The 19,959-nt window shown below is 45.6% G+C and overlaps 1 protein-coding gene across 1 annotated transcript in view; it reads left to right on the top strand.

The window, feature by feature from the left end:
- The window catches only part of LOC109878306 (phospholipid-transporting ATPase ID), a 53,642-nt gene extending 35,712 nt beyond the window's left edge, over positions 1 to 17,930 (top strand). The window contains exons 16-28 of the mRNA XM_031829620.1: positions 155 to 270; positions 2,767 to 2,931; positions 3,049 to 3,160; positions 3,993 to 4,098; positions 4,386 to 4,527; positions 5,908 to 6,091; positions 8,514 to 8,605; positions 8,731 to 8,862; positions 9,057 to 9,140; positions 10,925 to 11,170; positions 11,508 to 11,646; positions 12,656 to 12,786; positions 14,903 to 17,930. Of these exons, the coding sequence (XP_031685480.1) occupies positions 155 to 270; positions 2,767 to 2,931; positions 3,049 to 3,160; positions 3,993 to 4,098; positions 4,386 to 4,527; positions 5,908 to 6,091; positions 8,514 to 8,605; positions 8,731 to 8,862; positions 9,057 to 9,140; positions 10,925 to 11,170; positions 11,508 to 11,646; positions 12,656 to 12,786; positions 14,903 to 15,229 (1,976 nt within the window). The 3' untranslated portion in view covers positions 15,230 to 17,930. The remainder of the gene's footprint in view (positions 1 to 154; positions 271 to 2,766; positions 2,932 to 3,048; positions 3,161 to 3,992; positions 4,099 to 4,385; positions 4,528 to 5,907; positions 6,092 to 8,513; positions 8,606 to 8,730; positions 8,863 to 9,056; positions 9,141 to 10,924; positions 11,171 to 11,507; positions 11,647 to 12,655; positions 12,787 to 14,902) is intronic.
- The last annotated feature ends 2,029 nt before the right edge of the window (positions 17,931 to 19,959 follow it).

Here is a 19,959-nt window from a genome sequence, read left to right as displayed (position 1 = left end):
TGTGTGTGTGTGTCTGGGGGGGGCGCTGTGTGTGTGTGTGTGTGTGTCTGGGGGGGGGGCGCTGTGTGTGTGCATGTCTGGGGGGGGGGCGCTGTGTGTGTGTGTGTGTCTGGGGGGGGCGCTATGTGTGTGTGCGTGTGTGTGTGCACTACAGTGCGGAGTCCAGAGGGGAAGCTGTGTCTGTACTGTAAAGGAGCAGACACCATGGTCTATGAGAGGCTGGACCAGTCCTGTAGCAAGCTGATGGACGTCACCACTGAACACCTCAACGTAAGAGAGAGTGTGTGTGAGAGAGACAGAGAGAGAGAGAGAGTGTGTGTGTGTGTGTGAGAGAGAGAGAGAGAGACAGAGAGAGAGTGTGTGTGAGAGAGAGACAGAGAGAGAGAGAGAGCGAGTGTGTGTGTGTGTGTGTGTGTGTGTGAGAGAGAGAGAGAGAGAGAGAGTGTGTGTGAGAGAGAGACAGAGAGAGAGAGTGTGTGTGAGAGAGACAGAGAGAGAGTGTGTGTGTGTGTGTGTGTGAGAGAGAGAGTGTGTGTGTGTGAGAGAGTCTGTGATACAGAGAGAGAGAGAGAGTCACGAGAAAACAAAAATATAATTATTTCCTACGTGTCAAGTAATTAACAAAAAAACAGAGCAAACTAGAATGCTATTTGGCCCTACACAGAGATTACACAGTGGCAGAATACCTGACCACTGTGACTGACCCAAAATGAAGGAGAGCTGAAAGGCCGCCGAAGACAGACCTGGCTCTCAAGAGAAGACAGGCTATGTGCACACTGCCCAAAAAATGAGGTGGAAACTGAGCTGCGTATTTCCCTCAGATTACACAGACCCACTAATAATTTGAAACAAATACAATTTTGATAAACTCCCATATCTACTGGGTGAAATACCACAGTGTGCCATCCCATATCTACTGGGTGAAATACCACAGTGTGCCATCCCATATCTACTGGGTGAAATACCACAGTGTGCCATCCCATATCTACTGGGTGAAATACCACAGTGTGCCATCCCATATCTACTGGGTGAAATACCACAGTGTGCCATCCCATATCTACTGGGTGAAATACCACAGTGTGCCATCCCATATCTACTGGGTGAAATACCACAGTGTGCCATCCCATATCTACTGGGTGAAATACCACAGTGTGCCATCCCATATCTACTGGGTGAAATACCACAGTGTGCCATCCCATATCTACTGGGTGAAATACCACAGTGTGCCATCCCATATCTACTGGGTGAAATACCACAGTGTGCCATCCCATATCTACTGGGTGAAATACCACAGTGTTGCCATCCCATATCTACTGGGTGAAATACCACAGTGTGCCATCCCATATCTACTGGGTGAAATACCACAGTGTGCCATCCCATATCTACTGGGTGAAATACCACAGTGTGCCATCCCATATCTACTGGGTGAAATACCACAGTGTGCCATCCCATATCTACTGGGTGAAATACCACAGTGTGCCATCCCATATCTACTGGGTGAAATACCACAGTGTGCCATCCCATATCTACTGGGTGAAATACCACAGTGTGCCATCCCATATCTACTGGGTGAAATACCACAGTGTGCCATCCCATATCTACTGGGTGAAATACCACAGTGTGCCTTCACAGCAGCAAGATGTGACCGTTGGAAATACAACCCATATTTATTTGTATTTATGTTTCCCTTTTGTACTTTAACTATTTGCATATCATTACACCACTGTATATAGACATAATAATAATAATATAACATTTGAAATGGACCTTCTGTGATTGTAATGTTTACTGTACAGTCGTGGCCAAAAGTTTTGAAAATGACACAAATATTAATTTTCACAAAGTTTGCTGCTTCAGTGTCTTAGATATTTTTGTCAGATGTTACTATGGAATACTGATGTATAATTACCATGGAATACTGAAGTATAATTACCATGGAATACTGAAGTATAATTACCATGGAATACTGAAGTATAATTACCATGGAATACTGAAGTATAATTACCATGGAATACTGAAGTATAATTACCATGGAATACTGAAGTATAATTACCATGGAATACTGAAGTATAATTACCATGGAATACTGAAGTATAATTACCATGGAATACTGAAGTATAATTACCATGGAATACTGAAGTATAATTACCATGGAATACTGAAGTATAATTACCATGGAATACTGAAGTATAATTACCATGGAATACTGAAGTATAATTACTAGCCTTTTGTAAGTGTCAAATGCTTTTATTGACAATTACATGAAGTTGATGCAGGTTAGGGTGGGGGGGTTAAGGTTAGGGGTGGGGGGGTTAAGGTTAGGGGTGGGGGGGTTAAGGTTAAGGGTGGGGGGGTTAAGGTTAGGGGTGGGGGGGTTAAGGTTAGGGGTGGGGGGGTTAAGGTTAGGGGTGGGGGGGGGTTAAGGTTAGGGGTCGGGGGTCGGGGGGTTAAGGTTAGGGGTGGGGGGGGGGTTAAGGTTAGGGGTGGGGAAGTTAAGGTTAGGGGTGGGGGGGTTAAGGGTGGGGGGTTAAGGTTAGGGGTGGGGGGAGTATTTATGTCTGTACATGTGTTAGTCTGTATGCCTATCTGTCTCCCTCCCTCCCCATGCATCTGTCATATCCTCTTTTCACCATCCTGATCTCCCGACATGATATTCTGTTAAAGGAAACCGGAGCACAGTGGTCAGGGTGGTGGATCACGTCAAACACGTAATCCCGTAATGTAAAAAACAAAAACATGCACGGTGTGTGTGTCCTGTCCATGCAGGAGTATGCTGGTGAGGGCCTGCGGACCCTGGCTTTGGCCTATAAGGACTTGGATGACGAGTATTTTAGCAGGTGGAAACAGCGCCACCATGAGGCCAGCACAGCCCTGGAGGACCGAGAGGACAAGCTAGACCTGCTCTATGAGGAGATAGAGAAAGACCTGGTGGTAGGAAGGCTTTAACACTGAACCAGGAACAGATTTAGTTTTTACATTTTGATAAAGAGTAAGACCTGATGGTAGTAATTATTTAATTTCTCTGTGTGTGTGTGTGTGTGTGTGTAGTTGCTGGGGGCTACAGCCATAGAGGATAAGCTCCAGGATGGTGTGCCACAGACCATCGAGCAGCTCGCCAAAGCTGACATCAAGATCTGGGTGCTCACCGGCGACAAACAGGGTTAGTCAATCAATCAATCAAAGATCAGGGTTAGTCCAATCAATCAATCAAAGATACAGGGTTAGCCATTCACTCAAAGATACAGGGTTAGCCAATCAATCAATCAATGATACAGGGTTAGCCAATCAATCAAAGATACAGGGTTAGCCAATCAATCAAAGATCAGGGTTAGTCCAATCAATCAATCAAAGATACAGGGTTAGCCAATCACTCAAAGATACAGGGTTAGCCAATCAATCAATCAATGATACAGGGTTAGCCAATCAATCAAAGATACAGGGTTAGCCAATCAATCAATCAACGATACAGGGTTAGCCACCAAGCAACTTTTCTAACCTTATCTATCTAACCTTACCTCTAACATTATCTATCGAACATTATCGCTATCGTTATCTAACATTAACTTTAACATTATCTACCTAACTTATCTCTATCATTATCTAATCATATATCTAACATTACCTTTAACATTATGTATCTAGACTTACCTCTAACATTATCTCTATCATTATCTAACCTTACCTCTAACATTATCTATCTAACCTTACCTCTAAAATGATCTAACATTACCTCTAACATTATCTAACCTTATCTATCTAAACTTACCTCTAATCTTAAATCTATCTCTAACCCTCTTTTCTGGTCTAACCATGGTTGTGTTCCAGGACGACTACATTGCAGTCACGCTATGTTAAACACCTATTCACGCAATGTGAGATCTGGCAGGCGACTGCAATGTAGTCAGCCTGGAACATGAACAACATGCATGTAATTCTGTCCTTTTCACTGTCTGTCTCCACCAATTATATTGTGTGTTGTTGTCATGTGACAGAGACGGCGGAGAACATTGGCTACTCGTGCAACATGCTGCGTGAGGAGATGAACGACATCTTCATCGTGTCGGCCAACAACCCGGATGATGTCAGACAGGAACTGAGGTCAGGGGAAGTGACATCATAACCACATCACCCTGCCCACACTGACCCCAATACTAACACCCTGTGTGCAGGATTTACTCCAACCCTGCACTAATACATCTTATTCAACTAATCATGGCCTGGAAGACTGATTAGTTGATTATTTGATTCAGGTGTGCTATAGCTGAATTGAAACTAAACCTGTCACTAATGTAGCTCTCTATAACCAGAATCACCCACCACATGTTGATAACGTAGACATGATGGAATAGTATGAGATGACAGGAATTGTTTTGGTGTTGAACCAGGAATGTATTGAGCACCATGAAACCAGGTGCAGAGGAGGAAGCCATCTTCATGCCAGAGAGGACGCTGGGTAACAAGCCGAAGGTGGTCAGGGACGAGGAGGTGAACGGGGAGTACGGCCTGGTCATCAACGGACACAGTCTGGTGAGACACACAAAGACACAGTACTGTTCCACCTGGTATTTACTAAGACATGGTTTTATAGTACTGTTCCACCTGGTATTTACTAAGACATGGTTTTATAGTACTGTTTCTCCTGGTATTTACTGGGACATGGTTTTACAGTACTGTTTCTCCTGGTATTTACTGGGACACCTCTGTATGGTTCTGTTTCTCCTGGTATTTACTGGGACACCTCTGTATGGTTCTGTTTCTCCTGGTATTTACTGGGACAACTCTGTATGGTTCTGTTTCTCCTGGTATTTACTGGGACAACTCTGTATGGTTCTGTTTCTCCTGGTATTTACTGGGACACCTCTGTACGGTTCTGTTTCTCCTGGTATTTACTGGGACACCTCTGTATGGTTCTGTTTCTCCTGGTATTTACTGGGACACCTCTGTACGGTTCTGTTTCTCCTGGTATTTACTGGGACAGTGGGTACTTTCTGGTGCTTCAACTAATCCACAAATTGGTAACTTTATTTAGAACAGTTTTTCTCAATCAAGGTCTCAGAGACCACTGGCTTTCCTTCCTCCTTTCCTATTCTATTTTATTCAAGTCAGGCTTACCATCTAACCTCTTCCCCATCAGGCCTACCATCTAACCTCCTCTCTCTCCCCATCAGGCCTACCATCTAACCTCCTCTCTCTCCCCATCAGGCCTACCATCTAACCTCCTCCCTCTCAAATCAAATCAAATCAAATCAAATGTATTTATATAGCCCTTCGTACATCAGCTGATATCTCAAAGTGCTGTACAGAAACCCAGCCTAAAACCCCAAACAGCAAGCAATGCAGGTGTAGAAGCACGGTGGCTAGGAAAAACTCCCTAGAAAGGCCAAAACCTAGGAAGAAACCTAGAGAGGAACCAGGCTATGTGGGGTGGCCAGTCCTCTTCTGGCTGTGCCGGGTGGAGATTATAACAGAACATGGTCAAGATGTTCAAATGTTCATAAATGACCAGCATGTTCAAATAATAATAAGGCAGAACAGTTGAAACTGGAGCAGCAGCACGGCCAGGTGGACTGGGGACAGCAAGGAGTCATCATGTCAGGTAGTCCTGGGGCATGGTCCTAGGGCTCAGGTCCTCCGAGAGAGAGAAAGAAAGAGAGAAGGAGAGAATTAGAGAACGCACATTTGGATTCACACAGGACACCGAATAGGACAGGAGAAATACTCCAGATATAACAAACTGACCCTAGCCCCCCGACACAAACCACTGCAGCATAAATACTGGAGGCTGGGACAGGTAGGCCCCATCAGGCCTACCATCTAACCTCTTCTCTCTCCCCATCAGGCCTACCGTCTAACCTCCTCTCTCTCCCCATCAGGCCTACCATCTAACCTCCTCTCTCTCCCCATCAGGCCTATGCCCTGGAGCATAGCATGGAGCTGTTGTTCCTGCGTACAGCCTGTCTGTGTAAGACGGTGATCTGCTGTAGAGTGACACCACTACAGAAAGCCCAGGTGGTTGAGCTGGTCAAGAAATACAAACAGGCTGTCACTCTGGCCATAGGAGACGGGGCCAATGACGTCAGCATGATTAAAGGTATAAAGAAATTGATAATGAAAAGAATGTTATTTCAGTGCAACCTTTGATATTATTGACCATAACCTGTTGTTGAGTAAACGTATGTGTTGTGTTTTGGTGTTTAAACCTCTGCCATATCGTGGATTCAGAGCTATCTATCTAATAGAACTCAAAAAGCTTTCTTTAATGGAAGCTTCTCTAATGTCAAGTAAAGTGTGGTGTACCGCAAGGCAGCTCTCTAGGCCCTCTCCCAATGACCTGCCACTGGCATTAAACAAAGCATGTGTGTCCATGTATGCTGATGATTCAACCATATACTGTACGCATCAGCAACCACAGCTAATGAAGTCACTAAAACCCTTAACAAAGTGTTGCAGTCTGTTTTGGAATGGGTGGCCAGTAATAAACTGGTCCTGAACATCTCTAAAACTAAGAGCATTGTATTTTGTACAAATTATTTCCTAAGTTCTAGACCTCAGCTGAATCTACTAATGAATGGTGTGGCTGTTGAACACATTGAGGAGACTAAATTCCTTGGTGTTACATTAGATTGTAAACTGTCATGGTCAAAACATATAGATGTAACGCTTGTAAAGATGGGGAGAGAGATGTCCGTCATAAAGAGATTTAGAGAGGTCTGTCCGTCATAAAGAGATGCTCTGCTTTTTTGACACCACACACCAAAAAGCAAGTCCTGCAGGCCCTAGTTTTATCTAATCTTGATTATTAGCCAGTCGTGGGTCCAGTGCTGCAAGGAAAGACCTAGTTAAGCTGCAGCTGGCCCAGAACAGAGCGGCACGTCTTGTTCTTCATTGTAATCAGAGGGCTGATATAGATACTATACATGCCAGTCTCTCTTGGCTAAGAGTTGAGGAGAGACTGACTGCATCACTTCTTGTTTTTATAAGAAACATAAATGTGTTGAATATTCCAAATGGTTTGCATAGTCAATTTACACACAGCTCTGACACCAGGGGTGTTTTCGCAGTCCTCAAATTCAGAACAAATTTACAAAAGTGTACAGTATTATATAGAGCCAACATTGCATGGAACTCTGTTCCATCTCATATTGCTAAAATAAAAGGCAAACCTGGTTTCCGAAAACAGATAAAGCAACCCCTTACGGCACAACACCTCTCCCCTATTGGACCTAGATAGTTTGTGTTTTATGCATTGATTTTTTAATATATTTTTTTGTTCTTGAGCTGTTCTTGTCTATTAATGCTCTATATTACGTCATGGTTCATGTTCTGTGTGGACCCCGGGAACAGTCCCAAACAGCACCCTATTTCAATACTTAAGACATAGCTGACTCTGACCTTTTCTCTTCCACCTCTATCCCCTTCTCTCTCTTTCTCCCTCCTGCCCTCCTTCCTCCCCTCTCTCTCTGCCTCCCTCCCCCTCTCTCTCTCTGCCTCCCTCCTCTCTCTCTCTCTGCCTCCCTCCCCTCTCTCTCTCTGCCTCCCTCCTCTCTCTCTCTCTGCCTCCCTCCCCTCTCTCTCTGCCTCCCTCCCCTCTCTCTCTGCCTCCCTCCCCTCTCTCTCTCTCCCACCTCCTCCCCTCTCTCTCTCCCCCCTCTCCCCTCTCTCTCTCCCTCCTCACCCCTCTCTCTCTCCCTCCTCTCCCCTCTCTCTCTCCCACCTCCTCCCCTCTCTCTCTCTCCCACCTCCTCCCTCTCTGCCTCCCTCCTCCCCCCTCTCTCTCTCCCTCCTCCCCTCTCTCTCTCTCTCTCTCTCTCTCTCTCTCTCTCTCCCCCTCCTCCTCCTCTCTCCCTCCTCCTCCCCTCTCTCCCTCTCCCTCCTCTCCTCTCTCTCTGTCCCTCTCCCTCCTCCTCCTCTCTCTCTCCTCCCCCTCTCTCTCCCCCTCCACTCTCTTCCTCCTCTCTGCCTCCCTCCCCTGTCACTGCCTCCCTCCCCTCTCTCTCCCTCCTCACCCCTCTCTCCCTCCTCACCCCTCTCTCTCTCCCACCTCCTCCCCTCTCTCTCTCCCACCTCCTCCCCTCTCTCCCTCCCTCCTCCCCCCTCTCTCCCTCCCTCCTCCCCCCTCTCTATCTCCCTCCTCCCCTCTCTCTCTCTCTCTCCCTCCTCCTCCTCTCTCCCTCCTCCTCCCCTCTCTCCCTCTCCCTCCTCTCCTCTCCCTCTCCCTCCTCCCCCTCTCTCTCCCCCTCCACTCTCTTCCTCCTCTCTGCCTCCCTCCCCTGTCACTGCCTCCCTCCCTCTCTCGTTCCTCCCCTATTGCTCTCTCTCTCTCCCCCCCTTCCCTCCCTCCCCTTTCTCTCTCCTTCCCCCCCTCCCTCCTTCGCCTCTCTCCCTCCCTCCCTCCTCCCCCTATCTCCCCCCCCCCTCTCTCTCCCTCCCTCCTCCCCCCTCTCCTCCTCCCCTCTCTCTCTCTCCCTCCACTCTCTTCCTCCTTTCTCTCCCCCTCCCCTCTCTCTCTCCAGCTGCTCATATAGGTGTAGGTATAAGCGGTCAGGAAGGTATGCAGGCGGTCCTGTCCTCAGACTACTCCTTTGCTCAGTTCCGCTTTCTCGAGGTAAGAGCGCCACACACCAGGGAACTTTTACCTTGTTTTATTCATCATTTTTATTATTTGTTTTTATTGTTTGAACTGAGTTGTTTTACTGTAAAGTGTGGAGCCATTTAAAATGTTCTCTACAGCGCCTCCTCCTGGTCCACGGCCGCTGGTCCTACCTGAGGATGTGTAAATTCCTGCGCTACTTCTTCTACAAGAACTTCACTTTTACCTTCGTTCACTTCTGGTACGCCTTCTTCTGCGGCTTCTCAGCACAGGTAAGAGGGAGAGGGGAGAGAGACCCTCTCATGGTTTTTATTTCTATAATTCTATCCAAACCTTCACCCAATTCAACTCCTGCAGTATATACATATTGTATGTACAGTCTATACCTATTGATTGTACAGTATACACATATTTCCTTAACAACTATTCAGTGTTCACATCATTTTTCATGTCTCATGTTTTCCAGACGGTCTATGATGAGTGGTTCATCACTCTGTATAACCTGGTCTACACGGCACTTCCTGTACTGGGCATGAGTCTGTTTGACCAGGTAAGAGAACACAGCACTTCCTGTACTGGGCATGAGTCTGTTTGACCAGGTAAAAGAACACAGCACTTCCTGTACTGGGCATGAGTCTGTTTGACCAGGTAAGAGAACACAGCACTTCCTGTACTGGGCATGAGTCTGTTTGACCAGGTAAGAGAACACAGCACTTCCTGTACTGGGCATGAGTTTGTTTGACCAGGTAAGAGAACACAGCACTTCCTGTACTGGGCATGAGTCTGTTTGACCAGGTAAGAGAACACAGCACTTCCTGTACTGGGCATGAGTCTGTTTGACCAGGTAAGAGAACACAGCACTTCCTGTACTGGGCATGAGTCTGTTTGACCAGCTAAGAGAACACAGCACTTCCTGTACTGGGCATGAGTCTGTTTGACCAGGTAAGAGAACACAGCACTTCCTGTACTGGGCATGAGTCTGTTTGACCAGGTAAAAGAACACAGCACTTCCTGTACTGGGCATGAGTCTGTTTGACCAGGTAAGAGAACACAGCACTTCCTGTACTGGGCATGAGTCTGTTTGACCAGGTAAAAGAACACAGCACTTCCTGTACTGGGCATGAGTCTGTTTGACCAGGTAAGAGAACACAGCACTTCCTGTACTGGGCATGAGTCTGTTTGACCAGGTAAGAGAACACAGCATTACCTATATTAACTCTACCTACATGTACATGCTACCTCAACTAACCGGTGCCCTCCCACATTGACTCTGTACCGGCACCCCCTGTATATAGCCTCCACATTGACTCTGTACCGGCACCCCCTGTATATAGCCTCCACATTGACTCTGTACCGGTACCCCCTGTATATAGCCTCCACATTGACTCTGTACCGGCACCCCCTGTATATAGCCTCCACATTGACTCTGTACCGGTACCCCCTGTATATAGCCTCCACATTGACTCTGTACCGGTACCCCCCTGTATATAGCCTCCACATTGACTCTGTACCAGTACCCCCCTGTATATAGCCTCCACATTGACTCTGTACCGGTACCCCCTGTATATAGCCTCCACATTGACTCTGTACCGGTACCCCCTGTATATAGCCTCCACATTGACTCTGTACCGTAATACCCTGTATATAGCCTCCACATTGACTCTGTACCGTAATACCCTGTATATAGCCTCCACATTGACTCTGTACCGTAATACCCTGTATAGAGCCTCCACATTGACTCTGTACCGTAATACCCTGTATATAGCCTCCACATTGACTCTGTACCGTAATACCCTGTATATAGCCTCCACATTGACTCTGTACCGTAATACCCTGTATATAGCCTCCACATTGACTCTGTACCGTAATACCCTGTATATAGCCTCCACATTGACTCTGTACCGTAATACCCTGTATATAGCCTCCACATTGACTCTGTACCGTAATACCCTGTATATAGCCTCCACATTGACTCTGTACCGTAATACCCTGTATATAGCCTCCACATTGACTCTGTACCGTAATACCCTGTATATAGCCTCCACATTGACTCTGTACCGGCTCCCCCCTGTATATATTATTTTTTACTGCTCCTCTTTAATTACTTGTTACTTTTATCTCTTATTCTTATCAGTATTTTTTTTAAACTGCACTGTCGGTTAAGGGCTCGTAAGTAAGCATTTCACTGTAAGGTCTACAGTGTCTACACCTGTTGTATTTGGCGCATAAGACTAATACAATTCGATTTGATTTGACTAGGCATGAGTCTGTTTAACCAGGTAAGAGAACACAGCATTACCTGTGTATCTATCTCTGTCTCCCTCTGGTGTCCAGGATGTGAATGACATGTGGAGTTTCCAGCACCCCAATCTGTACGTTCCAGGCCAGTTGAATCAGTACTTCAGTAAGACAGCCTTCTTTAAGTGTGCCCTCCACAGTGTCTACAGCTCAGTAGTGCTGTTCTTCATCCCCTACGCTGCCATGTACGACACGGTCCGAGACGACGGGCGAGACATTGCTGACTACCAGTCCTTCGCCCTGCTGGCCCAGACCTGTCTGGTCATCACCGTCTGTATACAGGTACAGTACAACACAGTCAACGACTGGAAACATACATCAAGGTAGAATATCTGAACTTTGAGTGTACAGTCTATACCAGACGAGCTAAATTACTTCTATGGTCGCTTCGAGGCAAGCAACACTGAGGCATGTATGAGAGCATCAGCTGTTCCAGACGACTGTGTGAGTTCATCTATGTAAACTGCCATGTACTGAATAGCCAACGGTCTGTCCATGGACAGTTGTTTGTCCGCCTCAGGTGTTTATTCATCAGTTATATATTCTCATGTGTCTATTTTCTGTATCTTGCAAGAGGACGGTCCTAACCCCCCCCCCCCCCCTCTCCCTCTCCCTGTAGCTGTGTCTGGACATGTCCTACTGGACAGCGGTCAACCAGTTCTTTGTGTGGGGGAGTCTGGCCATGTACTTTGTTGTCACCTTCAGCATGTACAGTAATGGCACGCATATCACCTTCCCTGCATCCTTCCCCTTCATCGGTGAGCCATCACAACACTACACTACACTACAACCCTACACAACCACACTACACTACAACCCTACACAACCACACTACACTACACTACCCTACTACATGACCCTACCCTACACAACACTACACTACACTACACTACAACCCTACACAACCACACTACACTACACAACCCTACCCTACACAACACTACACCAGACTACACTACACAACCCTACCCTACTACACTACCCTACCCTACACAACACTACACTACACTACAACCCTACACAACCACACTACACTACACAACCCTACCCTACTACACTACAACCCTACACAACCACACTACACTACACAACCCTACCCTACTACACTACACTACACTACAACCCTACACTACACTACTACACTACACAACCCTACCCTACTACACTACAACCCTACCCTACACTACTACACAACCTTACATAACACTACACAACCACACTACACTACACTACACTACACTACAACCCTACACAACCACACTACACTACACAACCCTACCCTACTACACTACACTACAACCCTACACTACACTACTACACTACACAACCCTACCCTACTACACTACAACCCTACCCTACACTACTACACAACCCTACATAACACTACACAACCACACTACACTACACTACACTACAACCCTACACAACCACACTACACTACACTACACTACAACCCTACACAACCACACTACACTACACAACCCTACCCTACTACACTACCCTACCCTACACAACACTACACAACCCTACACTACAACCCTACCCTACACTACAACCCTACCCTACACTACTACACTACCCTACAACCCTACACAACACTACAAAACACTACTCGTCATGAAACACTATCTTGACCCGAGACAAATTCTAGATCCTAGCTCCTAGCCCCTATCTCCTATCTCCTAGCCCATAGAGCTGAAGGAGGAAGATATGAGTAAGCAGTGTGGTTTACATTCATGTTAAAGGTGTGTGTCTCCCCTGCATCAGGCACAGCCAGGAACTCTCTGAACCAGCCCAACGTGTGGCTGACCATCCTGCTTACCTCCATCCTCTGTGTACTTCCTGTGGTTGCCTACCGCTTCCTGTTGATACAGCTCCGCCCCACCATCAACGACAAGGTGGGAACACTGACCAACCACATGCTGTCTTCTAGGAACCACTGACCAATCACACTCTGGTTTTGGGGATTACTACATTTATTAGAGGTCAAAATCATGTTTTTCATGAAATGTGGATGATATTTTGATGAAAGCAGATTAAAGTATGAAAAATGACGGTTGCTTCTAAACTGATAAAGTTTGATCATAAAGTTACTGGTCCCCTCCCCCTGTGTCAAACACTTGGATTCATGGGATATGGTGACATCACCCTAACTCTTTCATTTGAATACACCAATGGTAACATGATATTCTCTTACCTCATTTAAATAAGTACCACCTTGTAACCAACATCGGAGAAGGTATGTTTGCAGAGAGGCGTGGTTTACATAGCTGGATAGCTACTCTACTGGTGCCAACATTTGACTGTTAGGGTGTCAGCCAATATAATTAAAAGTTGACCCTATTCATCTATGGCAAAAAAAATTGTTACTGTATATGTTTCCCCTTTCATCTGTGTCTGGCGTTCGCTAGTTACTGGCTAGCTAGGTCTTCACCTGTGTCTGGTGTTCGCTAGTTACTGGCTAGCTAGGTCTTCACCTGTGTCTGGTGTTCGCTAGTTACTAGCTAGCTAGGTCTTCATCTGTGTCTGGTGTTAGCTAGTTACTGGCTAGCTAGGTCTTCACCTGTGTCTGGTGTTCGCTAGTTACTGGCTAGCTAGGTCTTCACCTGTGTCTGGTGTTCGCTAGTTACTGGCTAGCTAGGTCTTCACATGTGTCTGGTGTTAGCTAGTTACTGGCTAGCTATGTCTTCACCTGTGTCTGGTGTTCGCTAGTTACTGGCTAGCTAGGTCTTCACCTGTGTCTGGTGTTAGCTAGTTACTGGCTAGCTAGGTCTTCACCTGTGTCTGGTGTTAGCTAGTTACTGGCTAGCTAGGTCTTCACCTGTGTCTGGTGTTCGCTAGTTACTGGCTAGCTAGGTCTTCACCTGTGTCTGGTGTTCGCTAGTTACTGGCTAGCTATGTCTTCACCTGTGTCTGGTGTTAGCTAGTTACTGGCTAGCTAGGTCTTCACCTGTGTCTGGTGTTCACTAGTTACTGGCTAGCTAGGTCTTCACCTGTGTCTGGTGTTCGCTAGTTACTGGCTAGCTAGGTCTTCATCTGTGTCTGGTGTTCACTAGTTACTGGCTAGCTAGGTCTTCATCTGTGTCTGGTGTTCGCTAGTTACTGGCTAGCTAGGTCTTCATCTGTGTCTGGTGCTCGCTAGTTACTGGAACGAAAGCGGGGTACGGGTCGTTCAGGTCAACACATCCGTCAGTGCTGCTGTGAATCGCATCACAAGAGACATATAAAACACATGTCATCATTTTTTTATGAGGTTAAATGTCTCACTACAGGTGTCCTCCAGGGCTCTGTACTAGGTCCTCTTTAATGTCCCACTACAGGTGTCCCCCAGGGCTCTGTACTTTTTAAATTTATTTTTTTAACCTTTATTTTTAACTAGGCAAGTCAGTTAAGAACAAACTCTTATTTTCAATGACGGCCTGGGAACAGTGGGTTAACTGCCTGTTCAGGGGCAGAACGGCAGATTTTTACCTTGTCAGCTCGGCGATTTGAACTTGCAACCTTTCGGCTGCTAGTCCAACCCTCTAACCACTAGGCTACCCTGCCGCCCCATTGTGATTTCAATGTTGTTTGAGTTGCTCTTGTTAATCACCACAATATGCTTGATGTTTTTTTTACTGCAACACTACTCATTGCGTCCAGGTTTCTTGACGTAGGCGTTTCAAAGAGCTGTCAGTCAAGGCGAGCTCATCTCATCAAAAAAAATTGAGCTCACGAATGTAAACTCCCGCCCACTTGTCCAGTCTTTTTCAAACTTCTTAGTATTTAGCATTTCTATCCAAAACAAATATTATGGGGATATTTTAGTCACTCAAAAGGGTATTTTACATGGGAATCAGAAAGACAATTGGGGACCTTTTAAGGGTTGTAATTCCCTGGTATTGTTGTTTTTTGTTTGCCTGTATTCCTTATTATTTTTACTTTGTTCTTTCTATTTAAAAAAGGCAATCGTTACTGACCTACAAAACTTTCTAATCTTACTCTGCTCTCCTGTCCTACTCTCCTCCCTACCAGGTGATGTTCAAGGTGAGACAGGCCAAGGCCACGCCCCCTCTCCCAGCACGACGAGCCAGGATGCGGCGTACCAGCTCCCGCCGCTCCGGATACGCCTTCTCGCACGCACAGGGCTACGGGGACCTGGTGACGTCCAACCATTTCCTGCGCCGTCCCGCCATCACGCGCTCCACCGCTTTCACCCCTCTGGGGCGCACCACCGGGTTCAGCCCCATGGGCCGCTCGGCAGGATACAGCCCCACTGGGAACGCTCTGAACTCCAGACCACAGGAGGTGGAGGTGACATCACTACAGATGTACCGGATGGTGCGAGACTCCGCCTTCTGAAGAACTGCACAGTGCGAGACCCCGCCTTCTGAAGAACTGCACAGTGCGAGATCCCGCCTTCTGAAGAACTGCACAGTGCGAGACCCCGCCTTCTGAAGAACTGCACATTGCGAGACCCCTCCTTCTGAGGGAAGAGAGGAAGAGGAAGTGGAGGAGTTGTTGTTTACAGAGGACCAAATCAGTGGATGTGATATGTAAAAAATATATATCCTAAACATTGACACATACTGTAACTGTACACACACAAATCTCTATGACGACTGACTTGTCGAAGCGTTCCAAAGACAGCCCCTTGTATCTGATTGGTCACGCTCTCTTCCCCCCCCCCCCCCCGCTTCATTGCCTCTCCTGTTCCAATCATTGGCCTTGTGTTCTATCAAGACTGTTGTCATGGGGAAACAAACCTCTCCTGTTCCAATCAATGGCCTTGTGTTCCATCAGGACTGTTGTCATGGGGAAACAAACCTCTCCTGTTCCAATCAATGGCCTTGTGTTCCATCAGGACTGTTGTCATGGGGAAACAAACCTCTCCTGTTCCAATCATTGGCCTTGTGTTCCATCAGGACTGTTGTCATGGAGAAACAAACCTTTCCTGTTCCAATCATTGGCCTTGTGTTCCATCAGGACTGTTGTCATGGGGAAACAAACCTCTACAGGTCAACTGTATGCTATATTGTCTGTCAACCGAGGATAAACTATTACACTATACTACAATATGACTGCTGTGACACCATAGGATCGTATACTACACTGTGACTCTGTACTCAGTGCTGTGACACCATAGGATTGTATGACTCTGTCCTCAGTGCTGTGACACCATAGGAACATTAAGACATTAAAACATTAAGAACACCTTAAAAATATTGAGTCACCCCCCCCCCCCCACACACACAGCTTTTGCCCTTTCAGAACAGCCTCAATTAGTCAGAGTATGGGCTCTACAAGGAATCGAAAGCATTCCACAAGAATGCTGGTCCATGTTGACTCCATTGCTTCCCACAGTTGTGTCAAATTGGCTGGATGTCCTTTGGTTGGTGGACCATTCTTGATACACATGGGAAAATGTTGAGCATGAAAAACCCAGCAGCTTTGCAGTTCTTGACACAAACAGATGCACCTGGCACATACTACCATACCCTGTTCAAAGGCACTTAAATATTTTGTCTTGCCCAGTCACCCTTTCAAAGACACACATACACAATCCATCTCAATTGTCTCAAGGCTTAAAAATCCTTCTTTAACCTGTCTCCTCCCTTTCACCTACACTGATTGTCAATAAGGGATCATAGCGTTCACTTGGATTCACCTGGTCGGTCTGTGTCATGGAAATAGCAGGTGTTCTTAATGTTTTGTCCACTCAGTGTATACTACAGTATGACTTTGTACTGTGACGCCATAGGAACGCACTAAACCAAAGACCAGACCAAACCTCTCAGAGTCGTGGGCTTTATTCCTTCTTCTATCCTCACCAGCAACAAGCCCTCTCTTCTCCCACTGTGATAATACCAGTCTACAATCACACAGGTGTAGAGATGTACTGTACACTCCAACACTAACCACGGAGGGAGTTGGTAGGATGTATACCTTTCCTGTCTCTGGTCCACACTCCATTCCAGTTGGTGGCGGTAATGCACCTTAATGTTGGTTGCCAACCTTCATAAAAAATCCACAGAAGAAGATTGTGGGAGGTAAGATGGAGGCTATCACCAGCAAAATCCTGATTGTATGGATAAGTGATTTTGCCCTTTACACCATGGAATGTATTTTTTTGTATATATATATATATATACACATTTAGCTGAAAAACTAACTATGGACTTGATCCAGTGATGTTTGACATTTTTTTACATTTTTATAGAGGAAATAGAAGATCTATCTTCTGTTCAGTGTTGTTCATCCAAGGGCTGAATACGTTTTCATCCTGAATGGGATAGTGAAATGGTTAGCATGCTATCCATTAGCCTGTGGACCACCTCATCCTGAATGAGATAGTATCATGGTTAGCACGCTAGCCGTTAGCCTGTGGAGCAGCTATATCTCAATGGGAGAGTGACATGGTTAGCATGCTAGCCGTTAGCCTGTGGAGCAGCTATATCTCAATGGGAGAGTGACATGGTTGGCATGATAGCTGTTAGCCTGTGGAGCGGCTATATCTCAATGGGCGAGTGACATGGTTAGCATGCTATCTGTTAGCCTGTTTAGCGGCTGTACTTGATGTCGGTCCGGTCGGTGCTATAGTAAAGTGTTACCCCAGTGGGCATACACTGGTTGAATCAACATTGTGTCAATGTCATTTGTCAACATATTGTGATGTGGAATCTACATAGAAAAATCATATTTGAGTGGATTTGGAATATGTCCCCAACTAGTACTGTTTTCATCTAATTTCAACCATTGAAATTAGGGTAATTTAAATACTATGACTTAACCTGACTAACAGGTTGTTTCCTTAATCTAATAATCATCATCACTTTATATTTAGAACTAGTGTAAAAAATTGCACGTAGATATGTAAAACATTTGTTATCCTATAGACTATATATTGGGTGGTTGAAATGGTTTAATTTCATATTTGATTAGACATATTTGACCTGGTTTCAATGTTGATAGTTAAATGGTATATTTGAATCAACATCATTGTTTTAATGCAATGCCATCAACCTAAATAAAGCGGTATATTGAAATAAAAAGTGAAGCCACAGTCCAACAATTCTTGCCTGAACAGTGACTCCTACTGGTATACGAGGGGTACTACACTTCAGTGAGAACAAGTCTAGCTTCCAGGGGACTACCTCTATGTACCCTGCTTCGTTTTGGAAACAGCTGTGTTCATTTCAACTGAGCTATCACGTCAACACATGTATACATTGATCAGCTTCCATACTCATTTGCGTAGACAACCTAAATAACATTGGGAGGTTGAAAGTAACTTTTTCTGACACAATCTGTATGTTTACATTTGAGTAATTTAACAGACTCTCTTATCCAGAGCAATTTACAGCAGTGAGTGCACACATTTTTGTGCATGTACAGTTACATTCGGGAAAGTATTCAGACTCTTGACTTTTTCCACATTTTGTTACGTCAAAGCCTTATTCTAAAATTGATCAAATCAATGTTTTTCCTCATCAATCTACACACAATACCACGTAATGCCGAAGAGGGAAAACATATTTTTAAATGTTTGCAAATGTATTAAAAATAAAGCTTTTGAAATGGTTTCATTGCTGTGATACTAGCTTGTGACCAGGTTGACACAGTACGAGAGATGGGACATAATCATGGAGTGCATGTACAGTTTAGCAGCATCTGTTGATCAAAGCACAGAACCCTTGTAGTTTTGATCTGATCATAGCTTATTTACAGTATGCTTGATCTGGCTATGTGGTGTAAAGGCACCGTATGGAGAGTGATGCAATTGCCGGAGCATCCGAAGCATTGCAGAGGCCAAAATTAGCTCCGTATCTGCATGGTAAATCCGATTTTAGAAGTGACCTTACAGCATTTGCTGCGATGTGGCCTCCGCAGAAGCCAGAGCATTCGTACTTCTTGAGCATCGAGGAGCTGTCATACACATCCAATAAATTCATTGATTAGTCATAATACCCATAATACCTAGCGGGTCAAACAGGGAAATGGTTCCAATCGTTTTTTCACCATTCATTTTTCCCATAGGGGATTTTAGAAACACTTAAAATAAGGGCTGTGTGTCGTGTTGGCTTACCCTGGCGTGACGTACTGATAACCATGTAAATCTCTCTCTCGCCCGTATTTACCCCACAAAAATGAAATGCTAATTAGCTGCTAATGTGGCTATCATAAAGAACTACATGATGATCAAGAAAGGTAATAATCTCTGGATGAACTATCTAATGTTAGCTAAATGTGGTAATGAAACAGCCTGAAAGAAAATATTTTATCATTTCTCTGATCATTCAGCAAGTTTCTCCTACCAGCATCCAGCCAATATCATTGTGAATAGACTTAGTTGTCATTTCAAAGAGAGATAGACATCTGAAATAAAATGTTGATTAAATGCATCAATGATGCAATTTTTTTCCCATTATGAGGCCAGTGTCTGAATTAATTTGTTGTGGCAGAGAAGAGGAAGTAGAGCCCTCCAGGGATTTGAAAGTTTCCAGAATTTAGCCGGGTTCCCATTACAATCTGAAAGAGCGGTTACATAATAATCCAATTTAGCCTTTCTGCCTCCCGATTGGCGCAGCGGTCTAAGACACTGCATCGCAGTGCTTGAGGGATCATTACAGATCTGGGTTTGATCTCAGGCTGTATTCAGACGGCCGCGACCAGGAGACCCATGAGGTGGCGCACAATTGGCCCAGCGCTGTCGGGGTTAGGGGAGTTTTTTTTGGGCCGGCCGGTATTTCCTTGCCCCATGGCGCTCTAGCAACTCCTTGTGACGGGCTGGGTGTAAGCACCCTGACTTCGGTCTCCATTTGGATGTTGTTTCCTCACACACATTGGTGGAGCTGGCTTCCAGGTAAAGCGAGCAGTGTGGCTTGACAGGGTCGTGTTTCGTAGGACGCATGGCTCTCGACCTTCGCCTCTGCCGAGTCCGTACGGGAGTTGCAGCGATGGGACAAGACTGTAACTACCAATTTGATAACATGAAAAAACAAACAAAAGATTTTACCTTTTTGATTTGTTTTACACAATGATTCCTCAGTTGCTTATTAAAAGCTTGCCAGTCCTGGCCTAAGCCTGTGTTC

Source organism: Oncorhynchus kisutch, linkage group LG8, assembly GCF_002021735.2.
Source record: "Oncorhynchus kisutch isolate 150728-3 linkage group LG8, Okis_V2, whole genome shotgun sequence".
NCBI lineage: Eukaryota > Metazoa > Chordata > Actinopteri > Salmoniformes > Salmonidae > Oncorhynchus > Oncorhynchus kisutch.
This window is presented reverse-complemented; position numbering and strand designations above follow the sequence as displayed.